The sequence below is a fragment of the Rhinoderma darwinii genome, chromosome 5 (assembly GCF_050947455.1).
Source record: "Rhinoderma darwinii isolate aRhiDar2 chromosome 5, aRhiDar2.hap1, whole genome shotgun sequence".
NCBI lineage: Eukaryota > Metazoa > Chordata > Amphibia > Anura > Rhinodermatidae > Rhinoderma > Rhinoderma darwinii.
In genome coordinates this window covers 50,852,440-50,874,673 of record NC_134691.1, presented here as the reverse complement: position 1 = coordinate 50,874,673, position 22,234 = coordinate 50,852,440, and the positions used below count along the sequence as shown (strand labels likewise).

Genomic DNA, 22,234 nt, shown 5'->3' with positions numbered 1-22,234 from the left:
GCATATTTCAAGTGAATTTCGGTGCGTAATACATGCATTTTATCTGTTGAAATATGCAGTGTGAACACAACCTTAGGGGAAGTCTATCACTGTTCAGCCTTTTTGGAGCTACCTATTCACCGGTGACAATCAGGCCTGATAATGGTGGTTCTTGCTTCTAGGAGAAAAATAAGTTATTTACAGCAGAAAAGGTCTGTTTCGCAGCACTGGAAATAAAGAAGTGCAGGGTGCCCATTGATAAAATAAATTGGACATCCTTTTTCATTTTTATTTTTTAAGGACACTTGTAGTCTGCCAGAGCTGAGAGCTGTGCATGGCTCGACCATCTAACTAAAGGCTTATTCAGACGAGTGTAGTATATGTCCATATGACAGCTGTTAAAACAACGGCCGTCACACAGACGCATGTATTTCAATGGGGCTATTCACATGGCCGTTGTTTTAATGGACCGCGTGAAGGGTCCGTGAAAAAATAGGACAGGTCCTATTTTCTTCAGTTTTCACGGAACCCTCAATAGACTAAAGTCTGAGGGATCTGTGAAAACGGGTCCCACACAGGTGCAACTAGGACGTGAAAAACGACAGTTTTCCACGTCCGAGTTTGTACTCGGTCGTGTGAATCTAGCCTAAGAGCGTTTATATATCATGTCAATAGGAAATTTCATAAGAAATTGTTTAACTGATCTATTATTGAGATCATTGAGGGCTCAAAGTCCGACTTCCACAAATCAGTGTTTTATGAAACTTCCTTTTGCCCAAAAAACATTTTACATGACCTAAAAATGCAAGTTACATGATGTTATTTCATAAAGCAGACAACACTTTATTATTTTTCTGAATTGAGTTTGACATTTGTTTGGGTTGCTGTCTTGAGGGTGCAATTCTGAGAAAAGTATTAGTGTAAAGCTTAACTAAGGCAAAACAATGACTCCATAGGTTCCAGCAGTGTAAATCGAATTTGTTAAAGTAGGATACCAGGCAGAACAAAATGTTCTCCTCTCTCCCAACCTGTGGTCTTACCAGTCTTATGGTGTTGTATCAGGCAATGTTCCAGTATGCCACTTCCTCTCATGCCAGAGGCGTAGCTAGGTTCTCCAGAACCCGGGGGAAAGATTCAGTTTGGCGCCCCCTCCCTCAACCATTCCGACACCTCCTTCCCCCGCACGAGGTTTGCTTTCTCTACCAATCAATGAGATATTATTTTTTTAAATCTTTTTTTCTTTTATGTAACTCTAGCATATAACCATTTGTACATTTTACAAGCAATATAGTTATATAAGGAAATTACATTAACAATAAATTAAAAGAAAATAAATAAAGAGGTCAGTGCTGGACTAAAACAGATTGTATAACTGAGGCTAATGAGACTATATGGTGACATAATGAACAGCCTCCTCTTGTAGATAGTGCCACACAGCCACCTGTAGATAGTGCCACACAGCCCCCTGTAGATAGTGCCACACACACCCCCTTGTAGATCGTGCCACATTCCCCTCTTGTAGATATTGCCACACACACTCTCCTTCTAAATAGTGGCAAGACAGAAATATGTAAGGATACACTCCAAAGTAAGACGTGGTGGTGCTATAAAGGTTTGGGTTTGGTAACCCACACTATAAGTCCATAGAAAAACCTTGAGCACTCTAAGAACGCACTGAAAGTGGATTTTTCAAAAATGCTTTATTCCAAATATTGGATTTTTTGACTTAAGCGATTTTAATGGGGCGTTTCGGCCTATCCAAGGCCTTTATCACAATCGCAGCAATATTTGGAATAAAGTATTTTTGAAAAATCCACCTTCAGTGCGTTCCTAGAGTGCTCAAGCTTTTTCTATGGACCTGTCAATAGTGCCACACACCTCCCTGTCAATAGTGCCACACACCTCCCTGTCAATAGTGCCACACACCTCCCTGTTAATAGTGCCACACACCTCCCTGTCAATAGGGCCAAACACCTCCCTGTCAATAGTGCCACACACCTCCCTGTCAATAGTGCCACACACACCCTCCAGTAGATAGCAATACACTGTCTCCTCCCTGTATATAGTGCCATTGGGTCTCCCTAGAGGAGCCATATATGGATCCAAATACGGATAGTGACTTCAGGGGAATCTCCAGGACCAGTATCCCCGGGAAGAGCGTTGGTAACTCTTTGGCCGGGGATTCCTCCATACCTCCCAACTTTCAAGTATCACAAAGGGGGACAACCGATGTGGCATGCAAAGCAACACAGTATAATGCCCTCTAGCTGCCCTCACACAGTATTATGCCCTTGGGCTGCCACCATACAGTATAATGACCCCAAAGGCTGCCACCATACAGTATAAATCCCACACAGATGCCCTCATACAGTATAAAGCCCACACAAATGCCCCATACAGTATAATGCTCACACAGAAGCCCATACAGTATAATGCCCAGACAGATGCCCCCATGCAGTATAATGCCCAATCAAATTCCCCCATATAGCATAATGCCCCTATAGTTTCTCCCATACAGCATAATGTCCCTATAGCTTCTCCCATACAGCATAAAGCCCCTATAGCTGCTCCCACACAGCATAATGCCCCTATAGCTGTCCCATATAGCATAACACCCCTATAGCTTCCCCATATAGCATAATGCCCTATAGCTTTCCCCATATAGCATAATTCCCCTATAGCTTCCCCATACAGTATAATGCCCCCATTCAGTAAAATGCCCCCCGTAGCTGCCCCATACAGTAAAATTCTCCCATAACTGCCCAATACAGTAAAATGTCCCTAGTGCCAGTGCCCACGTAGATAGTGCTAGAGTGCCCACGTAGATAGTGCTCACAGTACCCATGTAGATTGCGCCAGTGTCCACTGTAGATAGTGCCACAGTGCCCATGTAGAAAGTGCCACACCCCCTTGAACATAGCACCACCATGCCTGTAGATAGCGCTACCCCCTCCCCTCTGTAGATAGCTCTAAGTAGCGCCGTGTCCGGGGAGTCCTCGGCGAGCGGAGAAGCTTCCTCTGCTCCTCCGCTCTAATTTAATTTTGAAGCAGGGAGCTTACTGCTCCTTGCTTCAGTATTAAGTTCAACTGCATCTGCGGCCTTAGGACGCAGATACAGTTTACTGCACGACACACCACAGTCCGCCCAGGACGAATGGAGGTATGATTCCTCTCCTGGAGGAGCCCCTGATGTCACTGTCCATATATGGATAGTGACGTCAGGGGGGATTCCGCACCAGTAGGAGTAGTCAATCGTACCAGCGCCCCCCTGCCGTCTCTCCTAATTGTGCCCGGGGCACGCCCCCAGCTATGCCTCTGCTCATGCCGTATAAAACACTCTATAATCTACATGTATATAACGCCATTGGGACTCCCTCTAGAAGCAGAATCCCCAGCCAGAGCAAAAGCCAGGGATTCCGCGCCTAGATGCTACTGTTCATATATGGACAGTAACGTCAGGGGCTACTCCTGGAGCAGAATCCCATGCCATAGTGCCTAGCCCCCCCCAGCTCGCCCCTGCTCATGTGATATAAAAAAAACTCCATAATCTACATTTTTGACAATCTGATAGATCAAATCCCATCCTTTGCTCTAAAAATACGCCCATGTGCATGAGCCCTCAGAAAGTAGTGCTTTAGATTTGAGTCTCCACATCCATTATTCATCACTGTTGCTGCTGGGCCCGCAAAAAGCCTGGGAGCCACATATTCTGTTCTGGTCTAGAAGGTGGAGATGTAATATCGATAATTAAAATTAATTCCAAAACCTCTCTGCACTTTTACACGGACCAATACTCGGGCAAATGTGCGTTCATATAAACGATCTTTCCAAATCATTGCTCTATGTAGACATGGCAGTGATCATCCGTCAAACGAGCAAATGCTCATATCTCGGCTGATCAGATTTTATTTTTTGCGACCATTAAAAGTTGGCATGCCGGCAGTACGTCTCGCCGTGTAAAAAGGCGATGTGCTGCCGACAAGATGTAATGTATGTGGACGAACAATCGTATTAACGATGGTATGTCCCCATACATTCTAAACATTGCTTTGTTTGAATGGAGCAAACGAGAGCCGATCAACATGATTGGCGCTCGTTAACCAGGCAGATAATCTGCCCATTTTAAAAGGCCTCTAAGCAAACATAACAGTCATTAAAGTGTAACTAAACTTTTAAAAACCTTTTGATATGTCATAGTGACATGTCAGAAGTTTTGATTGGTGGGGGCCTAAGCACTGAGACACCCACCGATCGCTAAATCAAAGCGTCAGAATCCCCCACCGATCACAACTTCTGACATGTCACTATGACATGTCAAACGTTTTTTAAAAGTTTAGTTACCCTTTAATGGACTCCAACTTTCTTAAAAAATATCCACTTCATCCACATTTATTTCAGCTGTATATGAATAAGAGCTGCTAAAACTAATAGCAATTAGTCTTGTCTGGCGCTTTATTACTAGTTAATAGTTCACACAGTATCTTATTGATTTAGCAAACTGAAAAACTTTTTAGGCAGTGTGCGGCATTTACTACAGACTTCAGTGTGGCATTATCTACAGAGGGCAGTTTGTGGCATTATCTACAGAGGGAAGTGTGTGGCAGAAAATGTACAAATGAAATTCATCTGTTTTTAAAACGGACAGGGGAAAAAACGGATGCAAAACGGGTCAAAATCGGCTGTTAAAAACGGAAACACGGCCTGGAACAGAAACGGAACAGATGCAAAACGGCTGAGAAAAACGGACAAAACGGCCGTTTTTATCGGCCGACACTCGGACCCTGTCGTGTGAATAGAGCCTTAAGCCTCATTCACACGACAGGGTCCGAGTGTCGGCCGATAAAAACGGCCGGTTTGGGACGTTTTTCCCGGCCGGTTTGCATCCGTTTTGCATCTGTTGCGATTCCGTTCCGGGCCGTGTTGCCGTTTTTAACGGCCGATTTTGACCTGTTTTGCATCTATTTTTTTCCCTGTTCGTTTTAAAATCAGATGAATTTCATTTAAATTTGTTGCCACACACAGCCCTCTGTAGATAATGCCACAGCCCCCCTGCAGGTAATGCCACCCAGCCCCCTGCAGGTAATGCCACCCAGCCCCCTGCAGGTAATGCCACCCAGCCCCCTGCAGGTAATGCCACCCAGCCCCCTGCAAGTAATGCCACCCAGCCCCCTGCAGGTAATGCCATCCAGCCCCCTGCAGGTAATGCCACCCAGCCCCCTGCAGGTAATGCCACCCAGCCCCCTGCAGGTAATGCCACCCAGCCCCCTGCAGGTAATGCCACCCAGCCCCCTGCAGGTAATGCCACCCAGCCCCCTGCAGGTAATGCCACCCAGCCCCCTGCAGGTAATGCCACCCTGCACCTTGCATGTAATGCCACCCAGCCCCCTTGCATGTAATACCACCCTGCCCCCTGAAGGTAATGCCACCCTGCCCCCTGAAGGTAATGCCACCCAGCCCCCTGCAGGTAATGGGGACAAACAATCGTAGTAACGATATACATTTCCATTTTATCGGCAGCACATCGCCCAGTAAACACCCTGTTTTTTCTAAACACAACTGTAAAAGGGCATAGTAATACCACACAGATTAATTCAAATGACAATGCCTATATAGTAATTCTACAAAGCAGTTCATCAAGGGTTATAACCATACTGTATATTCCAAATAACGACAATAAAGGTATCATAAATTCTATACTTTTGTCTTTTTTGACACAAAAGTATTTAACATTGCTAATAACGACACTAAAATTCCTGCTGTCAACCAGTCCCACCCTTGATATAGGCAGTTTATACTAGGTTACTAATGCTTCGAGAAAGGTTTCACATGAACCGTGCCATCAAAAAAAGTTTGGTTTCCAAATGTACTAATATTGTAAATCCGTCTAGGCAACCATGTAAAATCTTAAAGACTAAGAGAAGGAAAGCAGATGATTTTTGAGAAAGACATGAAACAAATGTTAGCAGAAAACGTTTGCTGGGTAGTAGTCACTTACAGTTGCAAAACTAACTTTTCCAGACATAGTGATTACTGAAAAATGACATCTCACCTTTCACACTTGGCATAGACCCATCAATCAGAATATGGTCTATATGCCAAATGGGATTAACACAAATACAGGATAAGCGAGGTCGAAGATAACAGTACTACAGTACACATTAAAACTAGCAAAGAAGCTACTAATCCCTTATTCACATGACAGCGTTTCCAGGCCAGGTGACGGCCGTTCATAAAACGTCCGTCACCCGGCCGCAGTAGGAACAATATACCCCTAGTATAAACTGCCTATATCAAGGGTGGGACTGGTTGAAAGCAGGAATTTTAGTGTCGTTATTAGCAATGTTAAATACTTTTGTGTCAAAAAAGACAAAAGTATAGAATTGATGATACCTTTATTGTCGTTATTTGGAATATACAGTATGGTTATAACCCTTGATGAACTGCTTTGTAGAATTACTATATAGGCATTGTCATTTGAATTAATCTGTGTGGTATTACTATGCCCTTTTACAGTTGTGTTTAGAAAAAACAGGGTGTAAACAGGGCGATGTGCTGCCGATAAAATGGAAATGTATATCGTTACTACGATTGTTTGTCCCCACACATAACCAAGCATTTCTCCTTGTTGATCGGCGCTCATTGATCGGCCCACATCGGGCTGTCTAATAGGACCTTTAGTCAAGATTTTATTTATAGGACTAGATAATGATAATAATAGGAAATATAATCATTTTTGGAGATTATTACAGTATGTAGACTCTCTTGTATAGGTGCTGCTGTGTAGACAATCTTCCATGTGGAGCTTTGAGTTACTATTTGAACACTACGTTGAGAGGAAAACTTTGTGACACTACTATGTGTAAACTACTATTTATTGTGTGTTATACAAAATCCGCCAAACCACTCTCTTGTTTGTATTGTTCTGTAAGCATATGGTTCAAATTTTTTAGGGATCAACAGGGCAAGATTATAGGGGGAGGGGGGGGGCAAAATGAGAGTTCACCAGGGGCATCCACCACCCATTTTTCTCCAGCTCTTCACAGACGCTCCTAAAAGTTTGAGCTCTGTTCTATTTGTACGGAGCTCAGATGCCTGTACTGCTATGTAGAGGAAATCCAGTAGTCAAGCATTCATTTTTATTGCCTTAGGGAGGAAAGGATGAGCAGCTGTCAGACACCTCTGCTATTACACTAGAACAGACGTTGGGGAACAGTGGGACTGCCCATACACATTCAACTGCTGTTGGGTCTTGTCGACAGCAGCGGGATCTGCTGAAAATGTATCTTTACATCCACCTTAAATGATATGACACTATTAATGGGGAGGCGGCTCCAATCCAATTTTTTGCCCAAGGAACAAACTGTGCCGCAAGTGTGCCGCGCAGCATGCGGGAGCTTCTCTCCACACCTGGTGTCACTTTGGGCGGGAGAGTACAACTGGAGCTATACTATAAACTGGCATTGGGCACAATGTGATTTTTAATACACTTACATAGCAGTTTATTGTTGCAGAGCAGACTACCACAACTTCAAGTTTGCTCTGCCTTGTTTATATGTCTACGGTGGACAAAATACTAAAATTAGTCTCTTCTATTAATTCCAAATCTGGTAATCTAAACTAAACTCAATTATTTAATGCATTTCTCTTCTTTAAACAGTTGACATCAACATCGATGTATCCAGGCCATTAAAAGTCAACTTCAGCTTTGTCAAGTTGGATCAGCTAATTATTTTCTTAGAGAAGATCATGAAAAGTGGACCTGACTATTCTCTTGAGATTCCAGCAACAACAGAAGAAATGACACAAATGGATGAAACTATAAAACCTACATCCAGTCATAGGAAGGACGCTGGGACAATGGGTCATGATGATTTAAAATCCCATTTGCCCCAAGAAGGAACATGGAGGTCAATATTTTTTTTCCACAGGATCACATTTCAGACTACACAAGTGTTTCTGTCACTAGAGACTGTGCCACATTCAAAAACTCCCTGCATTTTGACATACTTTTCTGATCTTCGGGGATGTCTTCGTATTCAAGCAGGAAACAAAGCAATAGGTAAGTCCTTGAATGTACCAGGCACACGTGCCTGACATTAAATAATGTTTAACTCTAACTAGATGTATCTAACAAAGCTTTGTAGTCACTCTCAAACACGTTTAGTCCAAACCTTCATACAACAATTCTTCAGTTTTGAGGCGACTGGATTGGTAACTGGATATTAAAAAGAAAAGTCTTGTTTATGGTTGTATTATGCATGAAAGGTTGCTTTACTAAGCTAAATCATCAAAGGTGGGGATTCTTTACTGTAAGAGCAGTGAGACTCTGGACTTCTCTGCCACGGGATGTTGTGATGGTTGATTATGTGAACAAGTTCAAGAAGGGCCTTGATGCCTTTCTTAAAAAATATTATATCACAGGTTATGAGTATTATATTCTGGGGATGCGATGTTGATCCAGTGATTTATTCTAAATTTCCATATTTGGAGTCGGGGAGGAATTTTCCCCTAATGAGGCAATTTCCATCCACCTTATGTTTTTTTTTTTTACCTTCCTCTGTATCAACACGGTAGGATTATAGGTTGGACTTTATTGTCCTTTGTCTTCTTTTCAACCTTATCAACTATAACTATGGTAAAACTATACTTGAAAAGTCCCAAATGTATATGGAAGAATATGTTTCTTAGCGGGCTCATGCTCACTCAAACCTTGTTGCGTTCCTAGTGGGATCTCATAAGCTCTATAGAGCTTTGGCTTCTCTATTTTGCTCTGATAAAGCCTAAAAGAGCTATTTGCAAGTTGGAAAAAAAGGTCTCTATATTTATTAGGCTGTATCTGTAATTGACACCAGTGTTAATAGATGCATAGTTGGCCACTAGGGGCAGAAAGAAACTATTTATGCATGTCTCCGCCCACTATCCCAAAAAAGAGGATTAATTTCCTTGTTACGAGGCTATGTGCTGAACGTAATCATATAAATACCTTCTGTGTAAATAGGACCTTGCAATGTTCAAAATTGCTTGACTAAGGGGGGGGGGGGATTGGTTCCTTTTAGCCCTGCTCGTCCCCGACCTTGTTGCATACCTAACTAAACTGATAGACAGATCTGCCTCTTTGATGTGCTGTAGTATGGTCTATTGTATGGTCTAAGACTGAAGGGAAAATAATTTCAAAGAGAGAGCAATTATTCATTCACTTTGATTCGCAATCCCTGTTTCATCAACCAATCAGATTGCTGATTTCATTCTCCGAAGGGCTTCTGAAAAATAAAAGGTGCATACTAAATGGCTCCTATGGGCAATTACTCCACTTTTTCATAACACTCTTTTTAATAAATCTTCCCCTAGGTTTTTTTCCATGTAACCTGACATGCTCTAGTCCTATTTTATTTTAGCTTTAAATATTTTTTTAGATCAACTAGTTTTTTATTGACATTTTTTTCAATAGTTTTTACAAAAACAAGGTAACAAAACCCTTCATACCCACCCCATACCCACAAACATCTGAGTCATCTGCAGTGGGACATCTTAGTCATTGTCACAATCACAGGGTATGTGGACCCACTAGGCCGCTCCGCCGTAGCGGAGAGGCAGCTGACCAGGTCACAGTCTATACGAAAGTCTATAGTAGTTAGTAACACTTGGGTACCTGAACTAGTCCAGACAGTGGCTGTGGCTTCAGCACGGATGGAGGTCGGCTCAGCAGGTAGCGCCAGACGTGGCGGGCAGTATCTGTTGTGGCAGGTGACACTGGACGTGGCAGAAGACACTGGACGTGGCAATGACAGCAGGTGCAGTAGGCACGATTCCGACACTAGTAGGCACAGGAACAAGAACAGCACGGGATACGGGTAACAACTGGAACGGGAAACACTAAGGGACCATTTGCAAGACAGACTTACGATAACTAACAACGCTCAGGCAAGGATCAGAAGGGCTGGGGTCTTATAGACCAGGAAATCATGTGGTTGATGATTGTTTTACAGGTGCGCGCACTGGCCCTTTAAGAGCGGGCATGAGACCGGAGCGGAAGTGAGCGCTGGCGTCTCCTAGGAAGGAGATGGGGACCAGCGCTCACGGATCCATGGCTGCGGGCGTCGGGAGGTGAGTAAACCCGACGGCCCGTAGCCATGGATGCTACAGTCATACTGTAAAAAAGAGTTTCAAAGGTTTTATTGAAACTAGTTTTCTCCGTGTTCTCATGATCTGTACCTGGCAGAGATCTTCCTGATTTTGTGCCCGTACCCTATTTACAGCATGGCTGTTAGTTCCTTTTCTTTAAAACGTCTCCATTGGTGATACTGTTAATTATTATGCTTCATTTCAACCTGCTATTAAGCTTATTCACAGAGCCAAGCCAGAACTAACAATGAGAAAGAAGTGGCGTTACCAAGGCCTGACAAATACGGCATCCAACATTTAAGGTGTAAATGACATGGACATGTTTTGCATTACCAGTAAATTCCGCTCTTCGATGAGGGAATGGGCATGCCTTAAGCGTTCGTTTATGGATTTTCTTTGTAATTTTTGTTCTCTTGCTTGCTGTTATTTACAAGAAAATTCCTACATAAGCGGAAATGTGATTTATAAGAAAGGTGCATCGACATTTAGCATAAACATTTAGAAACTTAAGTATCTGGTCCAGCCATCGAATAAACATTCTGCATTATTCTCTGTTGCTGAGATTATGTTTATTGCCGTTTGGCCAGCAGAAATTTTCAAGGATTTAATGACGTCGTTCCAAGATGAAATATTTACAAAGTCGTACTAATTGCTCTTGCTCTATACGATCCCATAGCTCATCATAAAACATTCTCTCCATTTATTTTCGCTGTCTCTTAAAAATCTCTGCCATTTGTAAACTAATATTAATTAGTTTAGGACTCCGCTTTACAGTCCTGGAATTGCCGTTTCATACAAGTTTGCCTCTAGCAAACTTTTTCTATGTTCTTTCCGTATAATTTAGAGCACGGATTTCAAGGAGCACTCTAAGAAGCGTATTATCGGATTTATCTTAAAAAGGGAAATTTGGAACATGCCCTGCACTGTAAAACTTGTGATGCTTCGCGGAGTGCTTTTATTTAATTGCCCCCGCCAAGAAAATGGAGCCGAATGTATGAATAGACAGTACTGTACTCAATGAAACTGTATATTGGTCATTGTTTCTATGCTCCACGCAGAAAGCTTGTATGATATTTAGGATGTTGGCGTATTCCAGCAAGCTGCTGAGGGGCACTCTTTTAGTGCCATATTCTACTTGATGAAAGGCATGGGGCCTTCTACAAAAGCCAGGCTCGCTGACGGCATTGAAATCTCCACACAGAGCAGTCAGTGTAAGGACCTGAAGAGAAAAAAAAACTTTTTTTTTTTTTTTTCCCCAGAACCAATTTGGCAGTGCCAATAGTGCCTAAACGATTCTGTAATAAGACAACCTTATAAAGAAGAATACCAGCTGAAACTCGGCATAGCAACAGAACAGATACAGGAAATGTTTTGTAACTGAGACGTACTCATAGCGGGCCAACGTAGGTGATTTATTTCCCTCTTTACTTGAAAAAAATCTGGCAGGTCTCACCGCATTTCAGTGCATTTTACAAATGCTTTCTAAGCTAAAATGCAACATGAAAGACTTTGTGAGTGCTCTGGGCCGGCATTCTTGATTTAGCCATAAAGACTTTTTCAGACCAGTTCAGAACGTGGTTTTTATTCCCACGCTTACCTTAGCCAGGGCTAGGAGGCTTGAAACAAGTTCATGGTCACTGTAAGGATTACATTCTCATTATACATCATATTAATATCCAGTATGGAGGAGTCTGTATCACACATGCTCCTGGACTGAACTGAATTGTGTGTCTGATAGTAATCCACGCGACAGACTACAAAGTGCGTGTTCCCATCTCCGTGAGACAGGAAGCGAATGGCTGTAAAGGTTGACCTGTCTGTGTACCAGAGACGCAACCAGACATTACCATAGCCCGTGCAGTCAACACGGAAAAGAATATAGAATCTATTCACTCGTTATGTCTGGGACAAGTGGCAGGAGAGGCTTAATGAAGATCAACACCTGCGTCTCAATTACATTTTTCCTAATAAATTTTTTTAACCCTGGCCCAAGATGTCACGGATTGTCTTTTTTTTTCCTCCCTTTGTAATGTCCCTTTAATTTGTCCCTTTAATTTGTATTTGTAAGTTTGTATTTTTGGGTTTGGACCGTAATGACCCTGGACATTAAAAATGGCAAATGCAAACAAAACAATAATTCTATTCCATTAGTGGGATTCTTTTGGCTATATCCATTTCTCATGATTTTCATGATCTCTGTTTGCAGTCATTCTTTAGGTGCCTTCATTGTATACTTCCATATATATTAAAATCTGTCCTGATCGTGAGATGATCACACAGGTGCTCGGCTCATTGGAAGATAAAGCTGTGCTATAACTGTAATCCGTACTTTACTGTGTAACACTAGACCGATTTTTGGCGCTGAGGACGTTTTTGAACACTTAGCCTGCAGCCAAGGAAACGGGAACTATGGGCTGCCGGAAAGTTAGCAAGATGCCACTTTCTCCTAATATTATACAGTATATTAAATATACTACTGATTTATTTAAACAAATATATAATGATATACAGTATGTATTCTTTAAAGTGGATCTGTCAGATTATGCTCATCTATGTAAGAGTAGAATAGTTTGAGAATGGGTTCCACTCTCCTATTAGCCCGAATGGCGCTATAAAATATCATGCCACTTAACTAATAGGAGCTATCACAGACTACGTTGCATTCATGAAGGGTCCGCTCCACCCCACCTCACAGTGATTGACAGTTTGCTGTAAATCTGCCTACATCAGCCAGCCATGAATCTCTGGTGACAGGGGCGGGGGACTTCAAAATTCTGGAGTAAGATTGAGCCTAATTTATTAAGAGGTACTTCTCTGGTTGGCCGTACGCCGGCCATTTTGTTAAGCCCTGCCTACTTTTTTTTTAAAGTGCCAGTTTAAAATGCAAGAAGTCACAGAACAGAAGTTTTGCGCAAAGACTGAGTTTTTCCACAAATTGTGACTTTTCTGCTTATAGTTCTTAATAAATAACCCCCTTTGATCGCTCCTATATTTTTTTGTGCTGCTTCAGCTGATTGGAGAGCGGACCTGTCCTCACACTAAACTGTCCTAACATAGGGCGGTATAGTCTGATGACAGAACCGCTTTAAGTTATTTATGGATCAAGAAGGTCCACTGATCTGGTGCTTGTTTTATTCTGTTGATATAATTAGGAAGCTTTTTTGAGCGATATCGGGTTTTTTGATAGATTTTTTTTAGCTCCTTAAAGGGTGGATTCCAATACTATTTGTTGAAAAAAATTTCATACACTAAAAATTGTGGCTGCAGGAAGACCCCGTGGTCACCTCTTTGGGATGTCGCATGAGAGGGTAAGCACATTACTATCTGCATCTCTCTAGTCTATTGCAGTTCCTGTAGAAATGTAGGGTCCGGGAAAGGGCCTTTTAAGTGTTAATTTACAATATTCTTTAAATTTATAGCATCAGCATAATTATCATACTAAAACTATATCTTGTACTATTATGTCGGCCTGATCATCACACTTTCTTAAGACAAATTTAATTTATTTGGGCTGATTTGCCTACTGGTGAGCAATAGCTTGGGCTTTCTTTCTGTTCTAAAACTAGAAAAGTTGGCGTACTTTATCGACAATAGATTGCTCTAAATAATTTTCTTCTGTGAAAATGTCATGCCTCCGCAAAATATTGAGAGATGTAGAGTTGTTACGCTTTCATCACCACTACCACCAATAGTTTGGTATTAGAAAATGTCAGAAACAGAAGTGTGAATAAAGGGGGCGTACCTTGAAGATCCTGGGCCCTGATGCAAGATTTAAAAAAATGTCCTCAAGCGATCATGATGTTTTATCTTACTGGTGTCCCGAAAGGAAAATAAGCCTTTTGTGACGCTTTTGTCTCCCAGGCCTTGCTGCGACTACATCTGCACCCCCTCTAGTTGTGCCATTGGTCAAAGAAAAAAGCCTGCATATTTCTATACTACTCCTCCCTACCTTCTGATATGCTCTTCTTATGGAGATATTTATGGAGGTTAAAATTACACTCTCTGTATTCAATGTTCTGATCAACCTCGTAGAGCAGGGGTCCACAACCTATGGCAGCAGTGACGCAGCCGGCACATGGAGCATGGTTTGTTGGCACGCTTCCCTCTCCAGGTGTCCGGCGCCATTGTATCCTTGGCGGTTCTAAACACAGGGAGAGAGAGAAGCGTTTCATTAAGCATTTGGCGTCGCTGATCACCAGGAGAGAAAGAAGAGCTTTATTGTCTCTGCTGAGCAATTGGCAAGCACACAACGCAGCACTTCTCCCTGGTGCCACAGATTCAGAGTTCAGTAACCACTCTGTAAAAGACAAAGATAGCAATGGTTGGCAGCTCCCTCTCCTATGTGCACTCCCCCAAGGTGGTGCTTTGTAGCTGTGGTCTCTCATATGTGCAACCCACCCCTCCAAGCCCAACAAGCTGGTGTTCAGTAGCCGCAGTCTCGCCTATGATCCCCCCATGCTGGTGTTCAGTAGTCGCTCCCACTCCTGTGTATAGCGCTCCCAAGCTCATATCCAGTATCCACGGTCTCTCCTGTGTGCATTTCCCGCTAGCTGGTGTTCAGCAGCCGCGGTCTCTCCAATGTGCAACCACCCTCAGCTGGTGTTGAGTAGCATTTGCAAAGAAAGTCGGGGACAAGGGTCGCACTGAAATGTAAGTTTAATTAGGCAATTAATCGGTTTATGTCAGATATGTGGTAAATTTGTCTTATATGACTTACATGTTTAAATGGCACACTAAGTACTTCATCATTGATTTTTTTGTTTTTGTGGCACGCCATACAAAAAAGATGGCCTACCCCTGTTATAGAGTATATTACCCCAGAACACTGAACAACTTTACGTTTGTGCATTTTAATACAAGGCAGAAAAAAGGCGAACACTCCAGCTTTTCCATTTCACATGTCCTTCTGTCTTGTGCCTTTGGAATGAGACTTAATGAAATGAAATCCATGTTTTCCGTACTGTGCGATCTGTTTCTTGCTCAGATACCCTCAGTACGGCGGGATTAATGTCACTGTTTTTATAGCAGGAAACTAATACATGAAATAATTCACTGTGTCTTTGATTTTATAGTGGCACAGTCCTGCGGACATCTGCAGCAGCTGCATATTTTTTTTACAAATTATTTGCTGACCCAACTGAGCGCAGCGACAAAAGTTGTCATCTCAGATCTACTTTAGAACAGGAGAAAGAAAACGGAGCATTGTTTTTCCGCCTTTCAGCCATCTGCTCTACAGATGTTATTATATAGAATTACTTAAGATAAAGTGATAGTAGCATTTTTCTTTTTTATGAAAACCTCAACAATTCGCACTTGTTTACTTGAATCTGCCTAATTCTCCTATGACACAACTCGATCCACTTGGGGTTTCGTTCGTTCTCACCAGCTTTTCTTTTGATCGTCGTCCTTGTGCGGAGTCTTATAAACACATTTATAACCATCATGGAAAAAAAGACAAATTAACCAGCAAAAGTAGTAAAGGAAAAAATTCTTCTAATCCCTCTCTTGCACAAGCTATATTTAGTAAAAGAAAGCCCTCTTTTTTCCTGACACGTTTTATATGACATTGTCTTATAAACTATGCTGAGCTGTTCTTTCTCAGAAATTTTAATTTGGATACAGAAGATGGTTAATATGTAATCTGAGTATCAATCCGTGTTGCTCACAGTTTTTGCTTTTTTCCCTTCCAAATTGGAAATCCAGGATAGATGTGGTGAAGGAGGGAGTTTCTGAGGTCAGTTTGGTTGGTTTTAATCATTTTATTTTTGCCTTGTATATGTTTACATGAAACCTTTTCATCCATTCTAAATCAGAAGGTTAAAATAAAAGGTTTTCTATCATCAGGCAACTTGATGAACCAATTGGTGAATGCTGACATAACAATTTATTACATTCTTTACTTATAGGGATTGTCCGAAATGCACACCCCATTTTTATATGGACGTTATAGAGGGGCAAGTCCTTGCTCGGCACTCTCTTCTAAAGTTGTCCACGGCAAAGAGCAGCTCCCTCCCTGGCTGTCTAACCGACACCATGTAATAAATGGTTGCCGATTCATTAGATATGGCGCCGTGTAATAATACATTTCCACTGCAAGATTACCCAAGCAATGACAGCTGAATGCCGGTGGTTTGAGAAACCAGTTGTCCTTTGGCTTGTTACCACATTGAAGACTGAGTGCAATAGAAGTAGAAGAATAAACAATAATTGTTTTGTACAAATTGTTTTTACTTCTGTCATGTTAAGCTATAGATTAATGTGCATCTTTTGTCTTGGAAAAAGTTATTTTTTTATATGTGTGTGAGTTCCCGCAGAAGTTCAGGTCATAGTGTGTTGGCTGCTTTCTTTATTGCATCCATTATTTTCAAAACCTTCATTCTCCGACATATCTGCATGTGATCCTACAAGTTCAGAGCTCTGTAGGCGTTCTCTAGATGCCCTAGTCTCTTCCCGCTCTCACACTGAGCCGCAAAATGCGGTTTCCGAGGACTCCTTATGGTTATATTACATGCTGTATACAAATAACACTTACCGGCTCCGACCACCGATTATTCCACAATGCTTAAGAGTAGGTTAGCAAGAAGAAAGGGACAGAAGGATGACAGTTACCCAATACTGCAGAATTAGACTGCACAAATAATTTGTTTATAGTCTGTAACCATGGTGTAGCAGCAGCATTAATCGAGTGCACAATTAGTCTGCATTGAAGCTGTATACACAAAATTTGCAGGAAGTTTTTAATAAACTATTTGTATTTCTTATTTAAGACATTTTGGAGTAAAAAAAAACACGGTTTGGAAAGGTGGACATTCCTTTTAACCCCTTAACGAATGCCTGCTGTCTTTTGACGGAAGGCGGTACAGGTCCCCATTCTACGGCGACGTCTTTTGGCATCACTATAGAAAAGACATATGGGTGCTGTAACTAACAGCTCCTGTACTTAGAGCAGCCTCCTTAGTACAGCTTGGAGCAGAAGAAAAAATTAAATCCCTTGATAGGATTAAAAAAATATGTAACAAATGTAATAATGGTATGAAAAAAGTCATTATTTTGCATAAAATATATTTTGTTGCCCGTATATTACATAAAAACAAAAAACCTACACGTATTAGGTCTCTACATGACCGTAATAACCTGACAAATTTAACAGGTTATTTAGCGTAAAAAGCGAACGGGATAAAAAAAAATTGAAGAAATGCAAAAAAATTGCTTTTCTTCGTTTCACGGCGCAAAAATAAACAATATAACTTACATAGTAACATTTTTCTACCTCAAACCTCACAAGAGAAATTTCCAATTTTTCCCGCAAGAAACAAGCACTCCTATAGCCATGTCAGCGGAAAAAAAAAGTTACGGCTGCTTAAAGGCAGAGAGTCAAAAACGAAGAAAATGTTGCTGGTCAATAAGGCTTTTTCAGGCCTGGTCATTAAGGGGTTAATATCTTCTGTCTGCGTTGTTTATTTTCATTGTATTTGGATACAGCCTTTACTTGACATTCTAGTGAGTGCCATGCAATTTTTTAGGCCCTGATCACATCTGCCTCAGGGCATTTTGTTGTTCTACTTCGTCAGAGGAGCAGAAGAAGGGAATGCCAGACACAACAGTTCCGTTGCAACATGGACACCACCTGCGGCCAACGGAACTCATGGACTTTAATTTGTTCCGTCAGCTTTCCGTCGGGGTGCCCGAGGTTTTACCGGAAATAGTAGCTTAGCATGATGCGCTATTGTTTCCTGTAATTCCTTCCGGATCTGCGACGAAGGCCCCTAACGGAGCCTCCTACACTTTGCCCAGGTACCCAGTCTCAATTCTTATTATCAATTGCGACTCTGGTCTTTCCTAACAGCCCCCCCATGTGGTGCATTCTTGACGGTTTATTCTTTACGCTACATAATGTGGAATAATCTGATTTAGAAAAAAATAATTAAATCAACACAGCAAAATACATTACATTATAGGATCTCTGTCAAGATGTTAGGAGTAATGTCTGTCAGCACAATGCTAAATGATTTCAAGTAGCAACCATGTGAATTGAGAGCTTTTCTAGCATAATGTGATTCACGATGATTAGAAGGTTAAGAAAACAAAATATATGTCACGTTACTTCATGTTTTTTTTTACATTTTATCTGAATGTAAACTGTTCAGTTATGGGGTTAAATAATTAAAACTGTGCATTAGAAAAGCTGCAGTATTTTTCATCCTGTAAAAATCCTGGCTATTGGTTAACACCTTGTCAATTACAAGTGCAGGACGCAGAATATTAGGCCAAATGATCGTCCACTACAGTTTGTAGACGGAAGCTTGAAGATAACGTCGTAGATAGAAGCTACAAAAAAACAGGTGGAGAATTCCTTTAATGTCTGATGTCTGCCAATAACATCTTTGCACTGCATTGTAATATGAAGCACAATATGAATCTTTTTGTCTCAAGTAGACAACCACTTTTCGAATATAAGACATCCCGGTGATCAGCGAATTTCCCATCTTCTCTATCCCCAGGAAATAAACTGTTATCACTGAGGGAAGCAGCGTCTGCCGATACATTGTAGCTTTAGGCCTCATTCACACGACAGGGTCCGAGTGTCGGCCGATAAAATCGGCCGTTTTTCCCGGCCGGTTTGCATCCGTTTTGCTTCCGTTCCGGGCCGTGTTGCCGTTTTTAACGGCCGATTTTGACCCGTTTTGCATCCGGTTTTTTCCATGTCCGTTTTAAAATCGGATGAATTTAATTTAAATTTGTTGCCACACACAGCCCTTTGTAGATAATGCCACAGCCCCCCTGGTAGGTAATGCCACCCAGCCCCCTGTAGGTAATGCCACCCAGCCCCCTGCAGGTAATGCCACCCAGCCCCCTGCAGGTAATGCCACCCAGCCCCCTGCAGGTAATGCCACCCAGCCCCCTGCAGGTAATGCCACCCAGCCCCCTGCAGGTAATGCCACCCAGCCCCCTGCAGGTAATGCCACCCAGCCCCCTGCAGGTAATGCCACCCAGCCCCCTGTAGGTAATGCCACCCAGCCCCCTGTAGGTAATGCCACCCATCTCCCTGTATGTAATGCCACAAAGCCCCCTGTAGGTAATGCCACCAAATCCCCTGTAGGTAATGCCACAAAGCCCCCTGTAGGTAATGCCACCAAATCCCCTGTAGGTAATGCCGCCAAGTCCCCTGTAGGTAATGCCACCAAGTCCCCTGTAGGTAATGCCACACAGCCCCCTGTAGGTGATGCCACACAGCCCCCTGTAGGTGATGCCCCACAGCCCCCTGTAGGTGATGCCACACAGCCCCCTGTAGGTGATGCCCCACAGCCCCCTGTAGGCGATGCCACACAGCCCCCTGTAGGCGATGCCACACAGCCCACTGTAGGCGATGCCACCCTGCCCCCTGTAGGCGATGCCACCCTGCCCCCTGTAGGCGATGCCACCCTGCCCCCTGTAGGCGATGCCACCCTGCCCCCTGTAGGCGATGCCACACAGCCCCCTGTAGGTGGCACCCATCCCCCCCCCCCTTCTAGGAGAAGTCACTGACTTCAATGTCCATATATGGACAGTGTAGTCACTGACTTCTCCTGGTGAGGAATTCCCTGCCATAGAGTCGGGGATTCCGCTGCAGAAGTGAGTGACATCGCTGTGTTCATATATGGACAGTGTAGTCACTCACTTCTGTAGCGGAATCCCCGGCCATAGAGTCGGGGATTCCGCTGCAGAAGTGAGTGACATCGCTGGGTCCATATATTAACAGTGTAGTCACTCACTTCTCCTGTAGCGGAATCCCCGGCCATAGAGTCGGGGATTCCGCTGCAGAAGTGAGTGACATCGCTGTGTCCATATATGGACAGTGTAGTCACGCACTTCTCCTGTAGCGGAATCCCCAGCCATATAGTCGGGGATTGCGCTGCAGAAGTGAGTGACTTCGCTGTGTCCATATATGGACAGCGTAGTCACTCCTCCTGTAGCGGAATCGCCGGCCATATAGTCGGGGATTGCGCTGCAGAAGTGAGTGACATCGCTGTGTCCATATATGGACAGTGTAGTCACTCACTTCTCCTGTAGCGGAGTCCCCGGCCATAGAGTCGGGGATTCCGCTGCAGAAGTGAGTGACTTCGCTGTGTCCATATATGGACAGTGTAGTCACGCACTTCTCCTGTAGCGGAATCCCCAATCCCCGGCCGGGGATTGGGGATTCTGACTCCTACAGGGAGCAAAAAAAAACCCTCATCCTCCTCCTCACATGCACTCTGCACTGTGAGGAGGAGAGAGAGCGCGCGAGCGACGGAATACATGGCCGTCACTCAGGACACATTCCGGTGATGGCTGTGTATTACCCGGCCCCATAGACTTCTATGGGGGCCGGGTAAACGGCCGAAAATAGGGCATGTCCCATTTTTTGACGGCCAGGTTACCCGGGCCGTCAAAAAATCGGTCGTGTGAATAGCCCCATTAGGGGTCTATTGTTCCTAATGCAGCCGGGTGGCGGCCGATTTATGAACGGCCGTCACCCCGCCGGGAAACCCTGTCGTGTGAATAAGGGCTTACATGTGGGCCGTTCGAATTAATGGCCGACTATGTAATGCAAGGCCGGGTCTGCCCGATATGGAGCCGCTCTTATATACTGTCTCTCCATTCTGGATCATAGATGGGATCACGACCTCCATTCTATGAGGTCTATATTTCCTATTAGGGCTTGTGGACAGGGATTGTCCTTGTAATAAAATTATTTAAGTAGTCCCAAAAGCATAACCATCCACCAGATGCCAATGAAAAACTATTTGAATATTGTAAAGAAGATTTTTAAGGACATTCATATTGAAATGTATACATTTTAAGAATTTTAGAAGTCTTCAAGCAGTGATGAGCTACCCATATACAATTTTTAAGTGATCAACAGAAAAACATATTAGGCCCTGTTCACACAGAGTATTTTGACGAGCTTTTTGGAGAGGAAACCGCTCCGCAAAACTCGTCAAAAACCGGCCGAAAATGCCTCCCATTGATTTCAATGGGAGGCGGGGGCGGTTTTCTCCCGCGAGCGGTAAAACCGCCTCGCGGGAGAAAGAAGGGACATGCCCTATCTTCACGCGTTTACGCCTCTGATCTCCCATTGACATCAATGGGAGGCAGAGAAAGCGTATTTCGCTGAGTTTTTTGCCCGTAGCACTCAATGGGCGCGATCGAAAAATGGCGTGAAAAACGCGGCGAAAATCGCGGCAAACGACGTGCAGGAAGGACAAAATGTGCCTCAAAATCCCAAACTGAAATTTTGAGGCAGAATTTTCCTCCTGCAAACAACTCTGTGTGAACGAGGCCTTAATGTCATAGTGAAAACAAGTCTCTACAAAGCGTTCTGAAACCGAATCTAACCGAGGAAAATATCTGCATGGAGTTTATATGTTCCCCCTGTGTTTACGTCGGTTCCCTATGGGTACTCTGGGCTCTGTCACCACATTATAAGTGGCCTATCTCCTACATAAGGAGATGGGCGCTATAATGTAGATGACAGCAGTAATTTTTATTTAGAAAAATGATCTATTTTCACCACTTTATTAGCGATTTTATATTTATGCTAATGAGTTGCTCAATGGACAACTGGGCGTGTTTTACTTTAGACCAAGTGGGCGTTGTACAGTGGAGTGTATGACGCTGACCAATCAGTGACCAATCAGCGTCATACACTTCTCTCCATTCATTTAGGCAGCGCATAGGGATCCTTTTAGATCTCTATGTGCTGTTTTATACTAACACATTAACAATACTGTTTAGACAGTGAATAGACATTCCACAGGATGTTTATTCACAATCCCTGCACTTCGTTAATGTTTCTGTGGTAGTTACAGCAGAGCAAAGCGTAATCCCGCGAGATTACGCTATAAATGACAGGATACAACGAGATTACGCTTGCACTGCTGTAACTACCACAGAAACATTAACGAAGTGCAAGGATTGTGAATAGACATCCCGTGGAATGTCTATTCACTGTCTAAACACTTCAGTATTGTTAATGTGTTAGTATAAGACAGCATATACTGATCTAAAAGGATCCCTATGCGCTGCCTAAATGAATGGAGAGAAGTGCATGACGCTGATTGGTCACTGATTGTTCAGCGTCATACACTCCTCTGTACAACGCCCACTTGGT

The 22,234-nt window shown here is 43.0% G+C and overlaps 1 protein-coding gene across 1 annotated transcript in view; it reads left to right on the top strand.

Moving 5' to 3' along the window:
• VPS13B (vacuolar protein sorting 13 homolog B) overlaps positions 1-22,234 on the top strand; it is an 886,671-nt gene that overhangs the window by 707,429 nt on the left and 157,008 nt on the right. Inside the window, exon 36 of the mRNA XM_075825953.1 lies at positions 7,637-8,038. Within this exon, the coding sequence (XP_075682068.1) occupies positions 7,637-8,038 (402 nt within the window). The remainder of the gene's footprint in view (positions 1-7,636; positions 8,039-22,234) is intronic.